This window comes from Dryas octopetala, chromosome 6 (genome assembly GCF_963921425.1).
Source record: "Dryas octopetala chromosome 6, drDryOcto1.1, whole genome shotgun sequence".
NCBI classification, from domain to species: Eukaryota; Viridiplantae; Streptophyta; class Magnoliopsida; order Rosales; family Rosaceae; genus Dryas; species Dryas octopetala.
Window position 1 is genome coordinate 8,179,912 of NC_141371.1, and position 27,318 is coordinate 8,207,229.

The 27,318-nt window shown below is 35.8% G+C and overlaps 3 protein-coding genes across 9 annotated transcripts; 2 read left to right on the plus strand and 1 right to left on the minus strand.

Moving 5' to 3' along the window:
- Positions 1–6,391: 6,391 nt before the first annotated feature.
- On the plus strand, positions 6,392–14,180 carry CTR1 (Protein kinase superfamily protein). Of its 2 annotated transcripts, XR_015122797.1 has the most exons (16): positions 6,392–7,144; positions 8,372–8,673; positions 8,762–8,906; positions 9,191–9,294; positions 9,632–9,840; positions 11,145–11,522; positions 11,665–11,705; positions 11,795–11,863; positions 11,977–12,077; positions 12,225–12,309; positions 12,422–12,520; positions 12,811–12,879; positions 12,984–13,115; positions 13,370–13,464; positions 13,564–13,767; positions 13,937–14,180. XR_015122797.1 is itself a non-coding variant. In XM_086246226.1 (14 exons), the coding sequence occupies exons 1-14, from the start codon at positions 6,533–6,535 to the stop codon at positions 13,466–13,468; spliced, it is 2,445 nt and encodes an 814-aa protein (XP_086102352.1). In that variant the 5' UTR covers positions 6,392–6,532. The 2 variants fall into 2 exon arrangements, 1 of the variants encoding a protein (XP_086102352.1); XM_086246226.1 differs by lacking the exons at positions 13,564–13,767; positions 13,937–14,180 and having other exon boundaries at positions 13,370–13,468.
- A 2,884-nt stretch (positions 14,181–17,064) lies between these two features.
- Positions 17,065–20,994, plus strand: HSFA3 (heat shock transcription factor A3). 6 transcript variants are annotated; one of them, XM_086249218.1, is made up of 4 exons: positions 17,065–17,854; positions 18,485–18,561; positions 18,855–20,375; positions 20,607–20,994. In XM_086249218.1, exons 1-3 carry the CDS (start codon positions 17,383–17,385, stop codon positions 19,989–19,991), a joined length of 1,686 nt encoding a protein of 561 aa, XP_086105344.1. In that variant the 5' UTR covers positions 17,065–17,382; the 3' UTR covers positions 19,992–20,375; positions 20,607–20,994. The 6 variants fall into 6 exon arrangements, with proteins under 6 accessions (XP_086105344.1, XP_086105342.1, XP_086105339.1 ...); XM_086249216.1 differs by lacking the exon at positions 18,485–18,561 and having other exon boundaries at positions 17,065–17,850; positions 18,855–19,293; positions 19,372–20,375; positions 20,607–20,992; XM_086249213.1 differs by lacking the exon at positions 18,485–18,561 and having other exon boundaries at positions 17,065–17,850; positions 18,855–20,407; positions 20,607–20,991.
- Positions 20,995–21,159: 165 nt separating this feature from the next.
- Positions 21,160–24,672, minus strand: LOC147281972 (Ribosomal RNA processing Brix domain protein). The gene is made up of 6 exons (XM_086247841.1): positions 24,505–24,672; positions 24,176–24,379; positions 22,669–22,914; positions 22,348–22,587; positions 22,195–22,260; positions 21,160–21,877 (listed from the first exon to the last, which is right to left on the minus strand). The coding sequence occupies exons 1-6, from the start codon at positions 24,571–24,573 to the stop codon at positions 21,728–21,730; spliced, it is 975 nt and encodes a 324-aa protein (XP_086103967.1). The 5' UTR covers positions 24,574–24,672; the 3' UTR covers positions 21,160–21,727.
- Between the last annotated feature and the right edge of the window lie 2,646 nt (positions 24,673–27,318).

Sequence of the window (27,318 nt, forward strand, 5' to 3'; positions counted from 1 at the left end):
AAAAAAATTGATACAATCAAACACAAATAAGAAAATTCCAAGATGCTAAGATGCATAAACCGAATACAAAAACGATTGTGATAAAATTAAAAGAAAAAAAAAAAAGATAGAAACTAAATTTGATTCACACCTTTGAACGGGTATTCTCCTTGTGAGCAGCGAGAGCTGGATCGTGGATGAGAAGAGAGTGACTCTTTCAGTCTCAGATGAAGCACAAGAGACTCTTCAGTCGTAGATGAAGCTGATCAAAAATTGAAACAATCAAAACACAAATAAGATCCGAAACGCTAAGATGCACAAGCCGAATATAAAATCGAATGTGATTAAAGAGAAAAAATCGATTGTGATAAAATTAAAAGAACAAAAATAGGTTTTCGAAAATAAAATGGATTCACACCTTTGAACTTGTATTTGTGAGCAGCGAGAGCTGGATCATGGATGAGAAAAAGAGCGACTCTTTCAGTCTCAGATGAAGAACGAGAGACTCTTCGGTCGTAGATGATGAAGCCGATGGAGAACGAGAGACTCCTCTGTCTCAGATGAAGCACGAGATGTTCTTCAGACGCATATGAAGCGCGAGAGGGACTCTTACCGCCTTACCGCCATTTTTCTTTTTCGTTTCCCTCCAAATTTGATCCTGTTTTCATTTTTTATTTGATATAAAATGACACGCAGTACGTGGCGAGTTGTGCGTTGTTGGTGGAGTCGGCGGGTTCTCAAGTATAACCCAGCGGGCTTTCGGTCTACCGAGTACCGAGTACCACAACTGTTATTCGGATCTATAAGGACATGTGTCAAGCACGCAACACCACATCATGGTTTGTAACTAGTTAAATTATGATTTTGGTCTCTATAATTTATAATATTTTTACCTTGATTTCTAATTGTGTCTCTATACTTTAAAACATTTTCAATAAAAAAACAAATCACGAATTTTGTCTAAGTTGATAAACGAAATGACCATGTACCATGCATATAAATGGATCAAAGTGAAAAATGATCCAAACTATAGGATCAAAGTACTAACAAATGCATCATCATCCAAGTATGCACCTCGTATCTAGAATGAGGCACATAGCCTCGTTTGGAATGCAGGATAGGACTACACAGGATAGGATTGTGTCCTATAGACAGGATGGGCTAGTTCTATGGTAGACTACCTTTAAGTGAGGGACAGAAATCCTTAGTTATTTTAGACTATAGTTTCAAGTATGAATTTTGTCTCAAATTCTTAATAAGTCCACCAAATATAGGACAAAAGACTACTATCCCTTTTAATTACTTAATCATGTCTTGTCTCATCCTCCAAACGATACTCTTAATTAGTACCTCATAACACGATGCAACCTATTTCGAACCGAGCCAATTGCTCATATGTCCAACAATAAAGCATGTAGAGAACAAATCAACAATTTCATCTTAATTGGTAAACAAAATGACACGATAATCATCTAAATTATAACTTATAAGAATTAAAGTGTCAACAAACATGTCATTTCCATGAGTGTGCATTTAAATATTTGAAAATCAAGCATATGGAGGACTATATCTTATCTTAGTACCTTATAGACTGAATCAATCCAATTCGAGCCCTTGCCGGATTACATTATCAGCCAAATGCAGCCTTATAGGCTTATAGCACCCTATTGCTTATTGCCATGCTTTTACTACAAGCTTCGAGTACAACTTCAACCTTGACAGAAGCAACTCACTCCCATAGCTTGTTATCTCCAAAATCATCAAAAAAATGTCTCCACCATGTAAAACTTCATAGTGGAAGAACTATCAAACAATATATGTGACAAACAATTATAAATTATTCAATCCTCTTTATTCATATAGTGTCGTAATTTATGATATTTATTTTCCATTTAAAGATGCATGAATATGGAATGAGCTTGAGACCTTGAAGGCAATTTTCCATTTTGTTTAAAAAGGATATATAATTTATTATTGCATTATTTTTATAATCTTGGGCCTTAATGAATCATTTCTGAATAAGAAACAAAATTTCACCGACCCACAAAATATAAGAAAAATAAAAAAAGTTGACAAAAGAAGAGATCTCCCCATGTAGATTTGAAATAATGAATTTAGATTTAACTTTTTAGTTTAAAGTGTTTACATCAAATGCAATAAAGATATAAAAAGAAAGTTTTGATACTCCTATGAATTGAAAGGAAAAATTTATATTAAGAGATTAGAAATTGAATTTGGAATAACACATTTATATTGTGAGGTTTATGGACATACAAATTCAAATCCCCCTCGTCAAATAAAATCAGCAAACAAAAAGTTTAGGGATTTCCTCACTGAGCTGGCTCTCAGTGGGCCAGGGGTTTCAAGGAAGTAAACTAAGCCCATGATGTTTAGACCCATTTGTATGTTGATGCTATTGGGCATGGTTTTTCTTCCAATCAATTTGAGAGCCCAAGCCCTTGGTTTGTAAAGGGTCTAATATGGATTTAAACTTACAAAGACGATCTTGACACAAACTATTTCTTAAAAAAAAAAAAAAAAAAACTATAAATTTAGTTTTAGGAAGAAAGTAATGTTAGATGTTTCACATTTTATACACCACTTATTCAATATAGACCCATTTGTATATGCAGACTATACTTTGATTAGAGATATAGTACATATATATATTAGAATAATCACATTGAAGCCCAAGTGACAGAGGATCAATAAAATAAGTCTTTTTATCAACTTACCCACATGAATTTTGTCCCGATTTTCACTTCACCACTAAATAAAATTTTTGATTCGATGTGGCACCTTAATTTTAAAAAATTTCAATGTCAGACCTCTGGTAACTTCCGTTCAATTTTTCATCCATTTTAGGGGTTTTTCTGTCATTTTAGGTGTTTTTTATGGTTTTTTATCACTTTACCCACTTGAATTTGGCTCATTTTTCACTTCACTACCTAATAAAAAAATTGACTCAATGTGGCACCTGTATTTAAAAAGTTTTGCAATGTACAATCTTCGTCTGATTCTGTCAAAATTTCTGTTAAAAAATGGTCGCATATGACCTATTTTTAAAGGACATTTTGGTCTTTTTATGTCTAATTGTATTTAAAATATATGTGGACAAATAAGATAATGATATGTGTCATTTTCTAAACTTTTTATATTTTAGCAACCCCACTTGACTTGGACCAATAAAAAGTTTACACGTCTTTTTTACTCAAGAATTAATTTTTTAAAATATTCTCATTATTGTATGTATTTAATATACATCCATTATTATTTTTAGAAGACAAAAAAAAAAAAAACCACACCACCCTTACCCAACGCACCCACCCAGTCACGAAACCTCCATCATTTCCAAAGATCTTGCAACTCACACAAACTTCCTCCTCAACCCCACCCCCACCCCACCACCAAACCCAACAACTTAATCTCCAAAAAAATCTCTTCTTTCATTCATAAGGCTTTAATTTTAACCCCTTCATTTTCAAACCCCTCTCAGACCCTCTCTCCCATTTCTTCATCACCCCCAAATCTCCACATAAAACTAGTTGGGGTTGCTACTATTTACTTGTGCAGAAAAGAGGAGGTGGATTTTCAGAAGAGAAAGAAAGAGAGAAAGAGAAAGAGAGGGAGAGAAAGAAGGGGGTTGGTCAGGAGGGAAAGAGGGAATGAGGGGGAACGAGGTGGTCGGAGTGAGGGACCGTCAGCAGTGGTGGAGGAAAGGGTGCCAGTGGATTGCTGCTATATTAAAAAAAAAAAAAAGGGAGAAGAGAAAAAGAAAGAGGACCTGTGGGGCTGTGGGGCTGCCATGGTAGATCTGGGAAGAATAAGGAGGTGTTTGATTTTAGATTTTTTTTTAATCAAATAAAATGATAAAAAAAGTAAAGAAATTGTGTTTGAATGTGCGGTAAAAAAAAAGTGTGTAATGAATGATGGATTAAAAAGTTTAGAAAATGACACATGTCATTATCTCATTTGTCCACATATATTTTAAATACAATTGGACATAAAAAGACCAAAATGTCCTTTAAAAATAGGTCACATGCGACCATTTTTTAACATAAATTTTGACAAAATCAGTCGGAGGTTGTACATTGCAAAACTTTTTAAATTCAGGTGCCACATTTAGTCAATTTTTTTATTAGGTGGTGAAGTGAAAAATGGGTCAAAATTCAAGTGGGTAAAGTGATAAAAAACCATAAAAAACACTTAAAAGACAGAAAAGCCCCTAAATGGACGAAAGTTACCAGAGGTCTGACATTGAAATTTTTTTAAAATTAAGGTGTCACATCGAGTCAAAAATTTTATTGGGTGGTGAAGTGAAAATCGGGACAAAGTTATGATGGGTAAATTGATAAAAAGCCATAAAATAAACCATTTAGAAGTAGTTTCTCAAACAAAAGTTGGTTAGGCAAAGCATTGCTGTAATAATTACCCACCCCCTTCCCTTTTTTGGTAGAGGAAAATTTTCTTATAATAGGGATAGCTTGATATTTGGAGAGATATAAATTTTCTTAAAATTAGAAAAATTTTTATTTGATAAAGTATAAAATATAGGTGCTATTGTCCTATTAAATTGAAATACGAAATCAGTTTTATCTTTGTTATGTTATTGAGAAATTTATCTCCTCATTATAATTCAGTACTTACATAAAAAGAAAACCTAATGAGAAGACACGTACTTGTAAAAAAAAAAGAAAAAAAAGAGGAAGTCTGGTAAAGAATTCAATGAATGGGGCATAGGAGCCGTTTAGCTCGTTGGACCAACACTCAGGATAGTGATTCAGCGAATGAGTGACTACCATAAAGAATAGAATCCCCCAAAAATAAAAAGAAGGAAGATGCATTGAACGGTCAGAACCCCTCCTTTCTTGCCTGCTAAAAGAAAACAACAAATTCATGCATGTACAAAATAATTAAGTTACTACCTAACGGTCCCAACTCAATAATTAATCACTCTATAAGATAAGATTTAAGTCACATCTTTTTATTTTTATATTTTATTAATTAATAACGATTATATATATAAATACGACTATACGAGAAAGATAAATATACATAAACACGATAATAATAAGCCACTAATTTGCAAATTACCTATTGCATTAAATTAAAATATTGCAATTTAATGACTCACTATTCTCATACTTATATATGCTTACTTTTTCATAAGAGAATTCTTCATTCATAAGTTCACTTTGAACTTTTTATTGTTACATTAACTTACCTAATTGTTAGTTTAAAAGCTCCACCACCAGCATTTGTTATGATAAGTAAGTGCTTGTTATAAACTTATAGTGTCAAATTTTCAACAAGCGTTCGAACGCTATACGAGTGTTCAAATGCATTCATATACGAGCGTTCTAACGCTCATTGTCATTGTTCGTTAGTGACAACTATATGTAGTTGTACACTTGTATTGACCAACAATAACAATTGTATTTCTTATTTTTGAAATATGATTCTTGTTTGGACTTGTGTGCATTACTTCTTATAGTTGTAAATTAACATTTGTCGAGAAACATGTAAGAAAACCACGTGAATGACTTTGTTTTTGACATGAACATGGGCAGACCTATTGAGGGGAGAGTGAAGGAAATTGCCCCCGGTTGCCATTTTTGCCACTCATAAGCGTTTCCTTCCAGCCCATCTTGTGCTTAAGGTGTGAGGGCAAAGTGTTTGATAAATTGCCCCAAAGAGAGGCTAAGACAAGGGTCAAGCACAACAAACTCGTGGGAGGAGAAGAAAGACAAGTTGGATTATGGTCCTAATATTACAGATCAAGTTCGAAAAGCATATTTTCTAAAGGGTCGCGAACGACTATAGTTTGTATTATGATATTTCTTTCATAAATGAAAATGTTGTTCACCATTTTTTTTCTAATAAAAATATTTGCAAACTTCTTTATCTCGTCTCCAGTAAGAAAAATTTATGGGTCCATCACTGGATATGAATATGGATAGATTTTCACTAATAGACAGATATAACTATATGACAATTATATTACAAGTGAGTGTTCAAATGGTCAACTCGAATGTTATTTAACTTTAAAATTTAAAAATGAATCGATTTATTATTGATTTCCGCATGTGGAGTACTGATTTATCAACTTATTTTCTAATTTGGACATATAAAAAGAGAACCCTAAAATAAATAGAATAGAAGAAAAATAAGCCAATCAGAAACCAACCCATCAATTAACAAATACTAATTGGCCAAAAGAAATTAACAAGAACTAATTGCCCGATAGCCAGCAGGCAAGTAGAAACTAGGAATTCTTGACTCAGAGCGTGAAGGAAAATGGGCCCGGGCACGCACCGAAAAGCACAAATTAAATTATTAATTTATTTTTTAATTAAAAAATTCAAAATAATATTACGATTACGCCTGCGAATGAAACCTCATTACCGCTTTCACATTTTTTTTTGCTCTCTCCGACAGTGGAATTCTAGAGAGAGAAACTGAGACCTTCTCTGGATTCTGAACAGTTTTTCAACGATGGCGGGTTTAACAGTTTCTAGGGTTTTCTGACAAACTCATTTGCTCCAGTAAATCGATGGAAATGCCCGGAAGGAGATCGAACTACACGCTTCTGAGCCAAGCTCCAGACGACCAGTTCGCGGCGGCGACTACTACTACGGCGTCGTTCTACGAGTCGGAGAGCAAGAACATCAAGGGGATGAAGGTCGATAGAGGGTTCGATTGGGAGACCGGAGCCGATTTCCGGGCGAATCAGCAAGCGAATCGGATCGGAAACCAGTACTCGTCGGTCGTCGGGCTGCAGAGGCAGTCCAGCGGGAGTAGCTTCGGCGAGAGCTCGCTGTCGGGCGAGTACTACGCGCCGACTCTATCGACTACGGCGGCGAATGAGATTGATGGATTCGGGTACATGCAGGACGATTTGTTTAAGATTGGTGGTGGAGGTGGTGGTGAATTCAGAGTGAAAGGTATGGATGGGACTTTGGGAACCGCCGGTGGTGGTGGTTCGTCTTCAGGGAAGAGCTGGGCGCAGCAGACGGAGGAGAGTTATCAGCTGCAGTTGGCGCTGGCTCTTCGGCTCTCGTTGGAGGCCACTTGCGCCGATGATCCCAATTTCTTGGATCCAGTGCCGGATGAATCTGCGTCGAGGTCGTCGTGCACGGCCGATTCCGTTTCGCATCGGTTTTGGGTAGGTTTATTGTGCTTTCTATCCTCAACTGATTATTTTGATATGCTATTTTTAATTGCGTGTGTTTGGCTGCTTGGCTTTTCGAATTGAGTTAATTGACATATTCATTTTGGGTAGAGTCTTCGGTTCAGCTGTTTGCAGCTGTCTTCGTGTCATTTGAACTTAATATGTGAAAATGTTGTGAATACATTGGTTCATGACAATTTAAATATATAATCTGCTTTATATAATTATTGCCATGCTTTTTACATCACATTAGTTTGAGCTAATTTCTTTTGTATGGATAGAAAATGTTATAAGGCATGAAATCTTGTGGGCCTTTCAAACTCCGGGTTTGAATTTATGCCCACCATGTATGGCATAAATCCCCTGTTACAAGCCAACCTTATATGAGCGAGGACAGAGCCATGGATATGTCTTAATCCTAGTGATAAATTAATCATCATCTCAAATGCCCTATTATTGCAATCCTTTTGCATGCTCCACATGTAACAAGAACACATTGTTCTTCATGGAACTAGATTTCTTCCACAACCTAGCCTGTTGTCGAGCAAGCAATTGATCACTGAACAATGGACGACTTCATTTAGACCAAATAGGCATTTTTTACATTATCTCTTGTATCCTATTTCTAAGAAAAAGGTGTTTGTGTTGTGTGATCTTCACTTGGATTGCATCTTAATTTTATGAGTGGATTTAGATAACATCCTTAAAGTAACACTAAGCTACTTAAGTTGCATAACTTTTATGTAAACTGTTATGAAAAAAGAAATGGTCTGCAATGGAATTTAGAAGTGTAATGCATCTTTGGTTCTGTCCTTATAGTAACTAGGAAGATAGAGTAATAGATCCCTGTAGATGTTGTCAATGAATTAGGATTTCGCTTAATGAAATCATTTCTTATGGTTGAGTTGGGTTTCTTTAATAAATATAACTCCAATATATATATATATATATATATATTGATTTTCTCTTGTTAGACAGTCTAGTATGTTATGGTGCCAGACTGTTGATCATAATTGTTGATTAGGTAAAATCATGATTGAATATGTGGCCTTGATTCACAGCCTAATATGCTAGATATCTTACAAGGGATCATATATATATTGTACGATTCATTTTTTTTCTCCCCCAACCCCAAATTTAATGGAGTTTAATAAATGCTTTGGAAACAATATTGTGGTGATTTATGGATTTATCCTATCCTATTGATATAATGTGCATCAGGTGAATGGCTGCCTGTCGTACTTTGACAAAGTGCCTGATGGTTTTTACCTAATTCATGGGATAGATCCGTATGTATGGACTGTGTGCACTGATCTGCAAGAGAATGGTCGCATACCATCAATTGAATCCTTAAGGTCAGTTGATCATGGCACTGGTTCTTCTATTGAAGTGGTTTTAATTGATCGACGTAGTGATCCCAGCTTAAAGGAACTCCAAAATAGGGTCATCAGCATTTCTCGTACTTGCATAAGAACAGAAGAGATTGTAGATCATCTGGCAAAGCTTGTATACAACCGCATGGGGTGAGCTGTCTGTACCTTCTATCCACATCGTTCTAGAACATCTATGTCTAGCATTCATTTGTAACTGAGTTTTTATTGCTATCACAAGGGGTTCAGCTTCCATAGGAGAGGATGAATTGGTTTCCATATGGAGGGAGAGCAGTGATGATCTGAAGGATTGCTTAGGATCTGTAGTTGTTCCAATAGGCAACCTTTCAGTTGGCCTATGTAGACATCGTGCTATATTATTCAAAGTAAGGTTCCAATTTAATTTAGTATGTTCATTTTCCTTGGAAAAATTTTCTTAGCTTGATCTTTTTATTGTTGGAGCTATGATTTCTTATTATTATGTGATAAGAAACAAGAATTTTATAGAAAGAGAGTGATTCTATCTTATTTTGTTAGAAATAACACTTCAAAAATTTAGTTTGATTAGATTTGTACTCTTAACCCTATATGAATGGCAATCTGTTTTTGCTAATTATTATTCATATGTTCATAATATGATTCATACAAGCTCCATTTGTGATCTTTGAAGGTGCTAGCTGACACACTTGATCTACCATGTCGAATTGCCAAAGGCTGTAAATATTGCACAAGAGATGATGCTTCCTCTTGTCTTGTCCGCTTTGGGCTTGACAGGTATAATTTATTATTAACTATGATATGTATCAATATTTTCAACTAGTAATGCAATTTGCTTTCTAGATTTGCATGGTGCATAACTGCAAAACTCATGCAAGTTACTGTATGACAATAAGTTATTTACAATCTTTGTATTTGTTGGAATTTCTTGGTTTGTGGTGATAGTCTAATCCAATGAGTAAACTCAATAACATTTATGTAGGAAAACAATCATGATCAAATTGCAGTTGGAGAGAATGTTTCTTTATGTGGAGAATGGGGTTGTCCTAAATTTCATTCCCTTTTTATCAAATTGGTAGATACATCTGACATGGTGTATTTATTTTCACTCCAGGGAGTATTTAGTCGATTTGATTGCAAATCCAGGTTACTTGTGCGAGCCCGATTCCTTGCTCAATGGTCCATCATCCATCTCAATTTCTTCCCCACTGCGCTTTCCGAGACTAAAAGCAGTTGACCGTACCATTGATTTCAGGTCACTGGCCAAACAGTATTTCTCAGACTGTCAATCGCTTAATCTTGTTTTTGATGAAGCTTCCGCAGGTGATTGTTTGATTCTCAAAGAAATGATATATATAGATAATAAGTCCATGTTTTGTTGGCATATCTGTTCATTGTATAATTTTTTCTGATAGTCAAGATTTAATTTTACTGTATTGATCTGGTTAGCATCACAGCGTGGGGGAGGTTGTTCATATCTGCCTTTTCTCTTTGTTAAAAAATAAAAATTCGGATCATCTCATGCTTTCAACTCTATGAATTTAAAAAGAGAACTTTTTCTGGGCATTTATATAAGAAATGGTATTGTTTGAGCGATTTTGAAATGATCAACTGTTTTATTTGTTTGATGACAATCCGTCCCTGCTAAAACGGACACTATTAAGCATAGACATGAGTATAGGATGAAGGTACAGTATGACGTGGATAAACCGCTCCACAGAATCCTAAAAGAATATTAAGGATATGGCTGAATGCATTATGTCTATCAATCTCTGTCTATTTAAATTTGGAGAACCCAGTAAAAAGTTTGCATGTCTGAAACTATACACACATACACAGGCTTTGATACATACATTTAATAATTGTATGTATACACACATCTATGACAATAATCATGGTTACATAAATCTGTCGTGCTAAATTATAGTTGATTGAGCACAATTGTGAGGGAAGGAGCTTGGAAGTGTCCTTATAATTACATACGATATGAACTCGCTAGAACACCCTCTCCTTCGAAATTAATATTTTTTCTTTATTAGTAGTACATCTAAAAAACCATGTAGTTTTTTTTTTTTTTTTTTTTGAACTTGTGAAAACCTCGATGAATATTCTTAGAGGTTTATCTCAATTATAAATTGATGTAAATGAGCAGAGATTGTATATTGTGCTGATGCATCATTTAGTTTGACCTTGTTTAATTCTTATTTATTTATTTATTCTTTGGGGTTGGGATAGATATTTGTTAATGTCAGACGAGTGTAGAATGGAAAAAAGGAGTGCTAATTATCAAGTTGCAAATTAATCAATTTTATTTTCCATTATGTTGTGGTTTTGTTTACATTGGGATCCTGTAAATTGGCATTCATCTATTAATACAATTCCAAGTTCCTTATTTGTTAAGCCTTTAAATATTGTTCAAGAAATAACTATGTTGTGGTTATGTTTACATTGAACTTAATTGGCATTTGTCTATTATATTGATTCGAAGTTTAATTATCTGTTAAGCCTTTGCATATAATTCTAGTTGTAAAAATGCTGGTGGTTCTGTTTATATTGTCATCCTGTAAGTTGGCATTAATCTATTATAACAATTCCGGTTCACAAAATGTTGTTTTCTATCGTCACAGGAAGTGTTGCTGATGAGGACAATAAGGAGTTCTCTGTGTATCCTAAGCAATTTGATAGAAATCCCAACGACGAAACTTCTATGCATGGAAAAGTTTTTCATCCAAGTGTTGAAGATAGAAATCCCCAATTGTTTAAATCAAGGAATCCTTCTCAGAACATTGTACACACACCAGCCATTGTAAAAGATCCAATCCCTCTAAAGCGTATACCTCCTATAGGACATAGAGATGTTCCAAGGCTGGACACAATTAAGGACTCGAGGTTTGTTGAGGCAGTTCAACTGATTTCTAGTCAACCAAGTAAAGAGCTCACCCTGGATGTGGATGATTTGGACATTCCGTGGAGTGATCTTGTATTAAAAGAGAGAATCGGTGCAGGTATGTTACCCTTTTGTTTGGCTATCATTTGGGGTACAAACATGAAAGTTATTTAATAGCTTATTGACCTTATATGCACTTCATGCATTAAATGCAGTTCATAAAAGTGAGTTTGTAAAAAATTGACGTTGTGCATTTGCAGGTTCTTTTGGAACTGTTCATCGTGCAGATTGGCATGGTTCTGTAAGCACCTAATCTGTTTATATTTGTGCTCTCATAAAATCTAATTTTTTCCCTTTACTTGTAACACTGATAAAAATTTTACATTTAAGGATGTTGCTGTGAAGATTCTTATGGAGCAAGAGTTTCATGCGGAACGCTTCAAAGAATTTTTGAGGGAGGTACGCAGTGGCAACATGTTTGAACAAATTGGGATTTTAAAAACATAATTGATCACAGTGTGAATTTCCTTGTCTTCATTTTGAGATGCAGTTTCCTTTCTTTTGTTTGATAGGTTACAATAATGAAACGCCTGCGGCATCCAAACATTGTTCTATTTATGGGTGCAGTTACAAAGCCCCCAAACTTGTCCATAGTCACGGAATATTTATCAAGGTTTGGTGATGTTCTCTTACACCCACCCCTCCTCCCCACCTCCCACCAAAAAAAGAATATAGAAATTTGTATGCGTATTTGAATTTATACCACCTTAAGAGCTTTTTAAATTGTTTATTGATCTAAATTATGGGCTCTAAATTGCAGAGGTAGCTTGTATAGGCTACTGCATAAACCTGGTGCAAGGGAGGTGCTGGATGAGAGGCGTCGATTGAATATGGCTTATGATGTGGTGTGCATCTTAATAATACATGTTTTCTGTAGCTTCTTTATTCTACTTTTTCTGTTTATATTAGTTTCTTTTCACTGTTTTCGGGAAGATGATTTGAAATTGTTTCATGCAGGCAAAAGGAATGAATTATCTTCATAGACGCAATCCTCCCATTGTTCATCGAGATTTAAAATCTCCAAATCTTTTGGTTGACAAAAAATATACCGTAAAGGTGAGGATCTTCTTAGCTCAGCAGAATGGATTTTGCTTTTGGTTTGGGTGCTTAAAATGGACTCAATTTTGATTTAAATGGTTAATAAGCTTGGTGAAACAATCTTTCTGCTTTATGATTTTTCTGGGCTCTCATAGGTTTAATTTTCAGTGTCCTGAGCAGGACTATAAGTACTTTTATGTTTTTGGAATGAAGCCGAAATGTGATACTTGACCACAATCTTGGTTATTTACTTACTGCAATGTTACCATTTTGTTTATACCAATTGTCTTGTCTGTTTGTTCATTTAGGTTTGCGATTTTGGTCTTTCTCGTTTGAAGGCAAACACCTATCTTTCATCGAAGTCAGCTGCTGGGACTGTAAGTTCTTTTAAACTAGATGACAACCTGAAAGTCACCATTTTAAGGTGGCTTACATGTTTGATCACAATTGGAAACTGAAAACTTTTTCTCTGTTTTATTAGCCTGAATGGATGGCACCAGAAGTTCTGCGTGATGAACCATCAAATGAGAAGTCAGATGTTTACAGTTTTGGTGTAATATTGTGGGAACTTGCAACATTGCAAGAGCCGTGGGGTAATTTAAATCCACCACAGGTTTGTTTTTTTAAGTTAACAAGTTAATGATGGAAGTGAACAACCATACATATAGTCTGTGTTGCTGATTTTCTCTTAGAGATTAGAAAGGGGATTTAGGGAATATCCTTTAGAGCTGATGATAATGAAAATGTTCTACATCTTTTACAGTTTTCTCCTTCAGTTAAGAATATTACCCAATTTTGTATCTCGTGTTACCTTTGCACGAGGTCATTTATCATGATGCTATGTAGCCTTTCTATTCTATGTTGTAGGTTGTGGCAGCTGTTGGTTTTAGGAACAGAAGGCTTGAAATTCCACTTGATTTAAATCCTCTAGTGGCTTCTATGATTGAGGCTTGCTGGGCCAAGTGAGTTTGAGATTCTAATTTCTTATTAAAACTCTGAATTCTGCACACAAATCTCCCCTTTCAATGTTTTTTTCATTAGTAACAGTTGTCATGTTGCAGTGAGCCCTGGAAACGACCTTCATTTGCTGATATCATGGAATCTTTGAAGCCATTGATTAAAGCTCCTGGGCCTCAACCTAGTCGTGCAGACATGCCATAACTCACCTGAATGGGTGAACACTAGGGAGTCTTATTCATGCACATAATACAGCATTCTTTTGAGATTTGATGTCTAGCAGGCATACATGCTGCTCGTAGTCTCGGGTATGCCTAAAACTTTCTATTTACCCCATGTACATGTGCTATCTGCACACTTAAGTGTTGTTTTCATTATTATTATTATTATTATTATTATTATTTGCTTGGTCAGTTTCCTGTATATTGAACTTTTATGTGTAAATTTCTGACGCTTGTTCTGTATAACTGGTTGCAGAATCATTGTACATTTCTGTTCTTATCGCCAATTGAGAATTCTGATTCTTTTTGCAAATCAAGGAACCATGAGTGCCGACAGAGTAAGCGGGGCCATGACCCCTGCAAACTTTTGAAAAAAAAAATTCAATATAAATTGTAGAATACCAATGTGTTGAGAGTATATTTGTTGTTTGTAAATACATTTTTTCTCCTCGTCTATTCTATAATTTTCGTGAACATTACTCTTAAATCAAATTTCACATGACTCAAACCTCACCTCATCCAGTTTATTATTATTTTTTAGTGCAGTTATATGCACACTTCCATTTCTTCTCAACACACGCTTTCCTTTGAATTTTTGAAATTATAAATTTAACTCAATTTGAAAAGATAATAAATGACAAGGAAAATAAAAAATAAAAAAAATAAAACACCCCACCTTCACCACTGGCAACCCACCCTCAGCCACCCTTGTCGCCAGCAAGGTCACCAGCATTCAACCCGCCCTTTTCCCTCTCTTTCTTTCTCTTCTTTCCCTTTCTCTCTTCGCACTCTCCTTCCCTTTGTCTCCTTTCTCATTTCTCTCTCTTCTGTCCCTATCAATCTTGTATGTTGTAGAGGTTGGCGACCTTGCCGACCTTCAGATTGATGGTCGACGAGACATAAGAGAGAGAGGGAAAGGGAGAGAGGAGAGAGAGGGAAAGACTGTTCTTATCAATCTTGTATGTTGTAGAGGTTGGCGACCTTGCCGACCTTCAGATTGATGGTCGACGAGACATAAGAGAGAGAGGGAAAGGGAGAGAGGAGAGAGAGGGAAAGAGATAGAGAGAAGGAGATAGGGAGATAGAAAGAAGGGAAAATTTTGTTTGATAGAATATTCGCCGATTGGGTTCATTTGACATCAATTTGTCGAATAGTTTTTGTTGGTTAGGCAGGTACCCACAAAACCACTTTTTTAAAAAAAAATTTATGAATTTTGTTCGGCGGGTACTTGCCGAACCAACAAAAACTATTCGGCAAATTGCTATCAAATAAACCCAATGGGTGCGGCAGATCAATACTGAACGACTTGCGAACATTTTCACTCCTCAACATGAAATTTTAATTTTAAACCCTAAACACTTGCAATCCAAATCATCTCAAATAGAAAAAAAAAAAAAAGTTATGATTGATTAAACAATTGAAATTAGATAGGAAAACCTTAGATTTAGATTTTAATAAAAAAAATTTGAAGTTAGGGCATATCTCTAAGTGTTAACAATGGATATGGTTGTGGGTGGTTTAGGAGTATGAGGTAGGCGTGTAGTGAGAAAATTTGGTGAGAGAAATTAGTTTGAATGTAATAGGGGTAGTTTGGTAATATGAGGGGTGTGTTATGAGAAATTACAAATTTTAAAAAGTTGAAGGGGATGTGTAATGAGAAAGGGGTGTGTAGTGAGAGGAAATGAAGTGTGCATATAGCAGCACTCTTATTTTTTGTACTTAATTGATCATATTGCGCTTTTTTAAAAGTACTGTTATTTACACGCTCATTTTTTTTCTCACTACACACCATTTTCTCACTTCACACTCCTTTTTTATTTTTATTTTTTTAATTTATCAAAACACACCCCCAAAATATTAAAAATATCCTCATTTACACACACACCAAAACCCAACCAACCCACCCCTACCCCCAATGCCGACCCCATCCCTCTTTCTCAGCAAGGAAGGAAAGGGAGAAAGAGAAGGAGAGGAAAAAGATAGAGAGGAATTGAGAGAGAAAGGAAGGTCGACGAACCCACCGGCGAAGGTGGTGATGGGTCTGCGTTTAGAGTGATGAAGGTGGAGATGAATGGTTTTGTTATTATGGGATTTAGTGAGGATATTATAGTCATTTGAGTTAGGGGTTGGATTTGTAATTTAATAAATGAGGGAAAAAGGTGTGTAGTGAGAGGAAAATGAGTGTGCAAATAGCAGCACTATTTTTTAAAAATAAATTGGATTTATTTGAACCTAATTATTTTGTACCTTATTCTCAACCCAACCTTTTATATATAATTTTTCTCCCACATTTATATATACTTGCAAAAAATTACAACCATTGATAATTTATTCTTGTAGTTACCTTTGTTTTGAGGAACATACCTCTTCAAAGCTCAATTTCTTAAATAAAACTCCTCTATTAAATCAAACAAGAAAATTAATATTTAAGAACTAGGTATTACACAAAGAATCAAATACAATTACCGGTTTTTCATTGGTAACTGTCACACAGTTACCGTTTTTAGGTTTTTTAATTGGTAACTGTCACATAATTACTCTTTTTTAATTGGTAACTATCACACAATTACTATTTTTTAATTAGAAATTGTCACACATAAATTACCATTTTAAGACTTGGTGACGGTCACCATTTTTTAAATTGACTCAAAATATTTTTGAAAGGCATGATAATAATTTAACTATAAATAGTATCGGGGCATCCACATTGGATTGAGTCCATTGACTATTATGTAATTGGCAAATATTGCATATGATCATTATAGGAACCCAAATTGTATTGTGACTCTTATGAAATTTTCAAATGTTTTATTGATTTATTTATAATTTACTATTTTTATTATCAAATTAACTCCATATAAATTGAAAATATAATTTTAAACTAATAAATAAGGATATTATTGATGAATAAGTTATGATTCCTATTGCGCAAACTAAATATTGGAATGGTAATTAGTTTCTAATAAAAATAAAATGATAATAATTTCAAAATTTTCAAACCCTAGAATGAGCAGGTGCATGACATTCTAAAAAAATCAATTCCACCAATAAAACGGGACAATAGCGTAGTGTTATTCTGAGTAGTGTTTAACGTGTAGTCCCAAATCTATACCCTGCCTCCTGATTGGTTGAGAGTTGAGACAAAACTGCCCCCTGATTAGTTTAGACGAAAACTACATCCTGATTGGCTATCCCAGTTAACTTCATCCCCAAGAATTACAACAGGCCTACCAAATCATTTTCAAACTTGCAAGTTGCAACAGTACCAAGTGCAAGTGGTCAAATATCAGAGACAAAAATATCTAAGCCCAAAGTGGGTCCCCGCCAAAACAGAACCACCATAAAACTAACTAATTTTTTAAAAAAGCTCAGCTCCCAGGAAACAACGCACCTCTCTCACAAGGTCGGCGCTAAAACAGTCTCTCAAATTGCAGCGAGCCCCACTTCCCTCTGACCCCAACTACATGGCTCGGAGAGACGACCACACTAATAGCAGTGGCAAACCCTCCACCGCCTTTGGATTCTCTTTCAAGATTTTTATCGAACATTTTGTCGGCAAAACTATTGGACGCTCTTATATACCAACCCCAACCCCCATTTTCACCGACCACACCCACACCCACGTTTACGTTTACCTCCTCTCTCTCTCGAGACATCCAGAAATCGATTCACTCATATTCGTAACAGTAATTATTTCGTTCCATGAATCCAAAAGACCAGAGCTACCCAAAGTCTCCACCTACCTCATCACCTGAATTGGACCCGGAGACAGTTGGGTTACCACCATTCCAACCCGGAATGTCGGGACACTTATTGGGTTCTCAGCCAACTCTTTCGTTTTCGTCTCCTCTAATGGAATTCGAAGCGTTCTCCTCTGTAAACACCTCGGCAGCCGCGTCTTCTTGGTCTACCGGCGGCGGTGGTGACATGGCGGAGGGCATGAGCGTGCCGCCGCAGCCTCTTGAGTGTCTGCAGGGCAATCCGATCCCGGCGTTCCTGTCCAAGACTTTCGACCTGGTCGACGACCCGTTGCTCGATCCGATCATTTCCTGGGGCTCCGGCGGCAACAGCTTCGTGGTGTGGGACCCCACGGAGTTTTCGAGGCTCATCTTGCCAAGGAATTTCAAGCACAACAATTTCTCAAGCTTTGTCCGCCAACTTAATACTTATGTGGGTATTTGCAGTAACACAGCCTCTATTGGCTGCTGTCTATCTGTATGTAAATTTGGTTGTTTTGTTGCTTTTTTTTTTTTTTTCCTTTATTTTGTTTTTGTTTTTCCTTCTTATAAAATTGTTGTTTATCCTCTAAATTGGGTTTGATGAGGTAATTCTGTATAGATGTAGCTGAGGCCAAAATCATTGTATATATTAACACATGATGTAAGACTTTTGGAGGAATTGGTGTTTTTTGTATTCTTAACCCACAATTTGTTGTATTGAAGGGTTCATATGTAATTGACCAAAAAAAAACAAAGGATTCATTTTTATGTATACGGCCCATACGGGTTCTTGTCATGAAATGTTTGGCCATTTGTTTTCCTTTTTCCTTGATGGTTTACACAGATTAAGTGACAAAAATGTGTGGCTGTTTTTGTTGTTCTTGATGATGATGATGATGATGATGTATTATGGTTTATGTAGTTCTTCCTTAATGGGCATGTATGTGTTGGAATCATCTCTCCAATTTTTTTTATCTTGCGGATTAAATTTCTCAGGTTAATATATTAGTTCTGTTAGACTTGTCTTTATCATGTGAATCTTATGGAAATAGTAGAGGGTCTTCTTTCATTTATTGCGTAATTAGGACTGGAGGCTTACTGCCACGAAAAGAACATCTTCCCCTCTGAGTGTGTACTGGAGAGGGGAGTTCGTCTTCTGCAGGTAGAATTCAGATTCTTATTGAAATCTGTTTTTTGTGCCAGTTTATATATTATCATCTCAACTGCTACTCCCCCCAACCACCCTTTTTTAATGCTTAGTGAAGCTTTTATGTTTTGGTGATTTGCAGATTGTATAGTGCAGTTCAGCTAGCTCCTCGTATGCTTGAAAGTTGATGACTTCAAATTATCTTCTGTGATCTTTTGTTTACTATTTGAATAATCATATCTATCTTCTGATTTCTGTACTGTTTCTTTCCCCTTCATTCTAAAAATTACTTTGGGTACTGTATTCAGGGGTTTCGCAAGATTGATACAGATAGGTGGGAGTTTGCGAATGAAGCTTTTCGGAGGGACAAACGACATTTGTTGAAGAAGATCCAGAGGCGCAAGTCACCTCAGTCCCTGCAGATTGGGAGCTTTATTGGGCCTTCAGCCGAAGCAGGGGGGTCTGGACTGGAAGGTGAGATAGAGAGGTTGAGAAAAGAGAGGAGTATGCTAATGGATGAGGTTGTTGAACTGCAGCAGCAGCAGAGGGGCACAGTTCACCATATGAATATAGTGAATGAGAAGCTTCAATCTGCAGAGCAGAGGCAGAAGCAGATGGTTTCTTTCATGGCCAAGTTGCTTCAAAACCCAGCATTCTTAGCCCACCTTCAACAGAAGACAGGACAGAAAGATATAGGCTCTTCAAGGACGCAGAAGAAATTTGTTAAGCATCATCAGCATGAACTAGGTAAATCAGATTCTTATATAGAAGGTCAGATTGTGAAGTACCAGCCTGCTTGGAGAAACCTAACCATTTCATCTGCAGTCCCAGATCTAAATCCAGTTCCTATTGAACAACCTCCCCATCATCTTTCAGAAGTTATGGCAGGAAAACTGAGTTTGGGTACAGAAAGCATGCCATTTCAATTTCGGGATGTTGCATCAGATGAATTAATTGTATCGGATGAAGTAGCAGTAACACAAGGATTTACCAAAGCACCAGAGCAAGAGGGTGAAGGGGCAGCAAGCATGGGAACTGAAGATCCATTTTTTAAAGGGAAGAGTGTCCTGAGCCCACAACAAGAGGTTAATCCTGAGTATTATGTCTCTTTTCAGGAGGATTTGGTGAACGAGAAGACTTTTCCACAGCCCTCTTCTCCAGGGATTGAGAGAATGTTGAAGCAAGATGATATATGGAGCATAGGTTTTGATGCCAGTGCTGGTATGTCAAGTTCTAGCAATGAGTTATGGAGTAATCCGATCAACTTTGATGTGCCAGAGATGGGAATGACAAGCGGATTGCTAGATATGTGGGATATAGGTCCCCTGCAAGCAGCAGGAGGGTTGGGCGTTGATAAATGGCCAGCTGATGAATCTGCATTTGATGATCCTGAGAATCAAGCTGGCCACCTGAAAGATGACATATCCAAAACTACTGATCCATAGGGCTGCATTTGCTGGCCTTGTGGATCTAGTTATTTTTAGTTGCATGGGTCTATTATTTGGATGATATATTAATGAATATATTCGATTGATATCAGAGTTTCATTCTTTATTATCAGCTTTTATTCCATTTATTTATAATTTCCATTCTGAAATTTAGTTGTTTCTAACCTTTTATAGGAGATAATTCTTGTGAATAGCCTGTTCTTATTTCTTTTGTAGGTTGCATTACTTTTAAGCTGCGTTAGTGTCCATAGTTTTCTTGCTAACAGATGGTTGTGAGCTATGAAAACTGCAGGTCAGTCACCCTTGAGAAAGACAGAGCGCTTCTTTTGGGGAGACGCGGTCATGCATACTGGATTGCCCTTTCCAGCTTGTAAAGTTCCGGTAAGATGATGTTCTGACAACTTGCTTATTAGGTATAATACACGTCTTAATAGTTGTTACTTCAGTACTTCTTTATTAGCTGTACTAAGACTAGAAATTACTAGTCCAATCTCTTGAATTTATTCTTTTTCTTATTTAGAGGGACTTGGGTTGGGTTGTCAATGTCAGTTCTGTGCTTCTCTTGGGGAGTTTTCTAACTTTTAGCGTTTATAGTCTGGTTTTAATCTTTAGGATTGGTGGGCATGAAAACTGTGTGTTACAGCCAAGAAGACGTTGAGATTTTTTCATGCACAAGTGAAGATTGATGGGCATGAGCTAGGCGCCTTGGAGTACTGCTAGTCTTTGGAAACCTTCCGATGCAAAATCAAAGTTTGGAACTCAAAATGTCTTTTTTATTTTGTAAAGAAAAAACATAGTTTTCAACTATAACCCTATGGCAAGGCCACAACTCGTTAAGCTGATTATGTGACCAGTTATAAGATGGATGTTATATACGAGATTTTCTCAAGTATGAGTGAGAAAGAAGATACCAAACTGTTAGACTTTGGAATATATTATATTTTGTGCTAAGCCAAATTCATCAAGGGACGTCTAATGTTCAGCGATGTTTGTTCAATTATATGCATGGTGTCCCTTTGAAGCTCTCTTTAATTGAAGTTCGTACTCTATGGGATGAGGATTACCAGATTGGGTATATAATTTTTCGTATTCCATTGCATTAATGAATTCCAACCCGAGCAAGGTTAATTGACATCAAAATTAGGAAAAATTAAATTGAAAAGTATGTCTTATTTTCTTCATTGAATTTTCTTGTTCTATTACCTCAAGCATAAAATAATATTCATATCCAGTACAATGTGCCGAGCAAACAATGAGAAATATGTTGAGAAAATAAAATAATAATACATAATCGTTGAGTCAAAACAGGCCACAGGCCATCAACTACTACGCATTAGGTAATGTAATGCTTCCCATCAGCAAGAAAAGCTTTCTCTAACAACTGGACGGTCCAATAAAACCCCTGCAATCTTACAACCCACAATTGCTGATGCATCAAGTAATTGAAACTTATGGGTGGGAAGAGGTCTTACCTACCACTGCTGCATACCGCAGCCACTAAGTATATGATGTCATTTTTGCACACAAAAACTATAACAAACCAACAGACATATGGTAGACATGAGTACATGACAACTAATAAGTTAAAATGTATGAAAGACGGGGAAGAACAAAATCCCAGGCTCCTCAAATCTATACCACCTTTTTCACTCCGATCCTTCCAAAGCAAAAGTCGGTAGCAGCAAGAGAGTAACATAACTTGATCCCAGCACAGCCTGCTTGTCCAAAAAGAATTACTCAGGATCTTCCTTCTGCCTTTTTGATGCCTGCTCGGTATCCTTATTTTTCATTTTAGCTTCACGGCGCTCCCTTTTAACTCCTTTTGTTTTGTTAGGCACAAATGAATCTCCAACCTTTGTGTGGAAATACAACGTATCGCCAACCTAAATTTAAAAAAAAAAAAAAAGATTAATAAATATTACAAAAGAGCAACCATGCAAACCACCTTGAATAGTAAACAGACAGACATCCTTAACTTCAATATACTGGGACCAAATTATGTACACTGGGAACATAAAATTCATGTCCATGCAGCCATGGTGTGGAAAGAAGCAATACCCTCCACCACACATCTATGCCCACGGGACCAAAGGGTGAAGTAGAGGAGAAATGGTTCAAGCCATGTACTTTTATAGACAAAGGTTTGCCCTCTAGACCAGGGCACTACTGCTAAATGAAAGAATTTTCTTTCGCCTTTTACCTTCTGATCCGGGATGTTGATTTTCCCAACCTTGCCCCGCAGTGTGTCTTGTTTAATATTTTTGTCCTGCAAGTAAAAACAGGAATTACATAACAGATATGTCACATTGTGAAAGAAACAAGAGAGATCAGAAGGAGAGTTTAGTAATTCAACCTTCTTAGGCTTATCTTTGGCTACTCTCATGGCTTCTTTCCTTACACTGTCATTAGGAAGACGATGCCGACGAACTACTAAATCCATAGAGGGGCCAACTTCTACTAGTTCCATCCTTGGAACTATTGTACCAGACTTCTTCAGTCGCAGTGCACAATGAGTAAAGACCACTTTGTTTGAAGATATAGCTGTACATACATATACATGATCTAACCCAGCAAGATTTAATCTGTCTACAACCTGCAATACCATATCCACGATTTATCAATATCCCTCCTAAATTCAAAACAGAAAAATGTGTAACAGGCAGAAAAGACAAACCTCTCCTCGCAACAGATCAAGCAAAACTTCCTTTAAATGTTTCAGCTCTTCTACACTCTCAAATCCTTCTCCAATAAAACAAATGAAAGGTTTCGACCCCACACGTGGAGCTAGTTTCTTATCATATTTAAATGAATCCATGGGTTTAAAATTTTCCACCCCAACCTCTACAAGATCATAGATATGGTGATCATAAGTTCTCCCTATAACTAGATTGTCAGGCCGCTTCTTTGAGCTAGAACCGAACTGCAAAATAAAAACAATGAAAAACTCAAAAAAATGCTCCAGAAACATAAAAAGAATAACAAGCAGAGATACAGTCCCTGTTCTTAATTATAAATGAGGGCTCAACATCTTAAATAGGGTGAGTCAAGAACTCGGTTCCAGAAAATGGGATCAACGTCCATCATCCATGCATATATATTTGAAAGAACCAGTAAAAGAAAATACCACCAAATTTAGTTATTGGGGTTAAATAATTGCAATATACAAAACCAAGAAATTGTCTGAACCACTCAAGAAAAAGCCCACTTGAAAACAAAAAATTTAAAACAGGACTAGTAAGCAAGAAAATAGCATCATTGACCTTCCAAAATCTGAGATGAGGTCCAAAGAGTTCCATATTTTCACTCTCACAACTAATCACACGAAAACAATTCTGCCTATATAAACAATGGTGGTTTCTGAATTTCTTGAAGAAAAACTATAACTAACCTTCACTTCCTCCTCTTGTATCCAAATTCATTCATATACTGTTTTGAAGAAACCACAATATTTTATTACGAAAGCCCAGGGCAGGGCAACAAGCCTATAAATCCTCAAGCGTCATACACAGGCAGCCTAAAAAGAAAGGGCACCGTTAAAAGTTCATATTACTCTTTCGATCCCATCAAGCATGACTTTGTATTCTTTCACGTGGACTTCTATTTTATTCTGTAATTTTTACGAATTCAGAATCTGCAAAGCACAAGCATGCCTAAAAATGGTTTTTTCCCCCTATTTCAAATCCATCGCAATTGTCACAGGAAGACCAAGGAGGCAGGTCCATAATTGAAACATAAACTGAAAAATCAAGTATTTCCAGAACATGAACAGCATCACCAAAAGTAGAATATCCCAAAAATTCCAAACTACAAGTAATACCAGCCAAACTGAGAATGGGCTGTACATTAAATATACGAATAATTACAAATCAACTACAAGAGAACCGCAAACTCAATACATTACACTTAACACACACACACACACACACACGCAGAGACACATTTATTGTAAGCAGCAGCACAAAGAAACAAAAATTATAAAACATGCAACAATCTTCTAAACATAATCATTAATACTAACAATTAAGAATGGTTAACTGAAAATCCGATTACCGTCATAACCCAAATAGAAACACTTGCATATTCTAGGTCCACATGAACATATATATATAAATATATGTATATACTTTGACCTCATGAAAAAATGGTAGCAGAAGCAAAATGCTGAGTAAATTTGTACTTACAATGAAAATGCTGCAATCGGTTTTTTGAGAAAAGAACTCAAGGGAAGTCTCACCACCACTTTCAAAAGGCCTAATATTCTCATGCCTGCGGCTGAACTTCACGGCACTCCCCTTCTTCAAATGATAGATTTCAGCTAACACCGCATTCAAGACGTTGCTCGTCTTGCTGCCGTGAAGTATCAGTGTCTTCTTCCCGGTCTCAACCTTCAAAATCATTCAAAACCCAATATTTTAAAAACAACACCAAAAGTAACGAAATTTAAGTTTTTCTTTTTGAACATTGGTAAATTTGATTTTCCCGGGAAACAAACATGTGTTTGGATACTTACGAGCTTGGGGGCGCGTTTCTCTAACTCTCTCCTGGCCTTTCCTTTCTGGGGAGTTTTCACTCTCAACATGGTTGCTTGCAGAAGGACCTGAAAAAACTAGTACCGTCGCAGTTGGAGGGGAAGGTGAAGATGAAGGAGTTAGGGTTTTATATATATTTATTACCAATTGTTTTTTGTTTTTTTCCTAAACGTAGTGGTGATGACATTAGGGTTTTATGGGGACTTTGAACATTCCTGCTGTACTCGGGCTTTTTGGGCCTGTTTGGGCCAGTCATTTTTTCCTTTTGTAGCCAGACCTAAGCCCAAACTCCTTTATTCTTTTCTCTTAGTTTTATTTTTGGAAATTCAAATGAAAGATTTTTTTGGGCAGTGTGATTCAAATTGGAGCTTTTATATACATACACCTAGTGCAACAATTGTTTACCCAATATGAGGTCTTGCACTGTAGTTTATAAGGCTCTTGGGCTACTCATTATATTACCAAATGATTTTGGAATGAATACTTAGATTTCTTCACTTAATATTTAAGTGACGTCATACATTCTTTAAAGAGTTGCTGAGTTGATTAATTGGAATTCAAGATCTTGGGACTTTATCAAAGCCTTATTTTATCTCAAGGATTCAATAATCCATTCTATTGAGGAGATTCCTCTCATTACTAATCAGGAAAAATAGGCTTATTTGGCCCTTGATGAAATATGGTTCATATTTAGTTAAAAAGAGATATCCCAAATGCAGTACACTAACAGTATGATGAAACTGTTGAACATATGCTCTTTTTATGTCCTCAGGTTGAGGGTATATACTTTGATTGTTTGGGGTATAAAGTTGATATATCCTAAGTGTCATACTTGGATTTGTGACTGCTGAGCGTTTTGGATTATTGGAATGATGAGGCCTCTCTATTATTGACAAGGATTTGTTTTATCTTTTGGAGTATTTAGAAGATGAGATGCAAGTTAGTGTTTCATAAAGTGGATCCAGACCAAATCTTTGCTAGCATATAGGCTTAGAGAGTTTGCTTTGAGTTTTTCAAGCTCAAGAGAATTCCAAGTCCATCTCTATTGGAAATTCATTTAAGTTATCTTCTCAAGTATCTAGTTCTACCTCTTAGTCTCCTCTTACAGCTTCTAAGATCAAGATTAATATTGATGGATCTTGGGATACGGGTAGTCATGAGGCAGGTATTGGGGTTGTTTTGAGGGATCATAATGCTAAACTGGATGGTGGATTTGTTTGTCACTTTAAAGCCTCTTCACCATTAATTGTCAAGGCTATGGTAATCCAATAAGGTTTGAGATGTGCAAGAGCTAAGGCATCTGAGTGGTAGTAATTAAATCTGATTCTAAAGAGGTAATTTCTGCTTTTAAGGATCCTAGTTTGAAATCTTCATAGGAAATCTTTCCTTTATTGCAAGAAATAAAGAGATTTTCCTCTAGCTTCTCTTATATTCACTGGAATTGGGTGCGCAGGGAGGCTAACAAAGCTGTAGATTTAGTAGCACACTTGGCAAGAAATGGGGTGTGTGTTAATACTTGGGATTTAAATCCCCTGTCCTCTTTGATGGGAACTTTGGTAGCGGATGGGCTACCTTTCGACTAGCACCGGAGGCTTTTGCAGCATTTTCCTAGTTGATCTTAATTTCTTTTGTTTTTGTGCTTTGTCAGTTGATTGTTTAATTGTTTTATGGGTTTTTTTTCATATTTAGTACCTGAACTTTGACCATTGTCTTAATGTGGTACCTAAACTTTTATTTGTCCCAATTGAGTACCTAAATTTTTATTTTGTGTCTAATAAGTACCAAAATAAATTTCTGTTAAAATTATCAACAAAATTTAGGGGCAATATAGTCACTTCAAAAAATTTATTTTTTATTTTTAATTTTTAATTTATTTTGTTTGTTGTGTGTTTTTTTTTTTAATAATTTTAAACATATAAAGAAAATAATTAAAATATACTTTAACTATATTGCCCCTAATTTTTATTGACAATTTTAACAAAAATTCATTTTGGTACCTATTAGACACAAAATAAAAGTTTAGGTACTCAATTGGGACAAATAAAAGTTTAGGTACCACATTAAGACAATGGTCAAAGTTTAGGTACTAAATATGAAATAAACCCTTGTTTTATTTTAGTTGTACTCCCCTTTCATAGCTTGCTTTTTATTATGAAGTATTTCATTAGCAAACACAAAAAAAAGTAACGCCATATAGGGGCTTTGAAAATGTGAAGTGTTGCCTCACATTAAAAAAGTATAACTTTACATCGTAACTTATAAAAAATTGGACCTTTACACATATTACCAATTAGTTTTAAGATGATTGTATAAATTTCTTCACTCAGAGTCTTAGAGAAACCTTTACACAATAGCCCCACACTCGTGTACAATATGAGAAGAATCCTCTAAAGCACCACAAATATTACAAGACAGAGCACCACTGGTTACACTATGTGGGTAGTGTATCAGTTACCCCAAACAATTTCTCGAGGAAAAGAGTTTCTTTTAAAAGAGTATAAATAAGATAATATAATTTTGGCAAAAAAAAAAAAAAATATAATATAATACATAAAAGTATAAAACCAATTTCGTTTGAACCTATACATACTGGTACATTGAATGTCCCGTACGAAACAAATAATCTTGCTTCTATGTGATAATATTCATTGAAATTAAAAATATGCAACTAAGAAAAAAGAAATTAAAAAATTATCTTATAATTTCTTTCAAAAGTTTCAAATCTCAGACTACAATATTTAAATATCCTTCTTTTTCCTATTGGTATGGTTTGTGATGTATTATTAGTCTCTCAA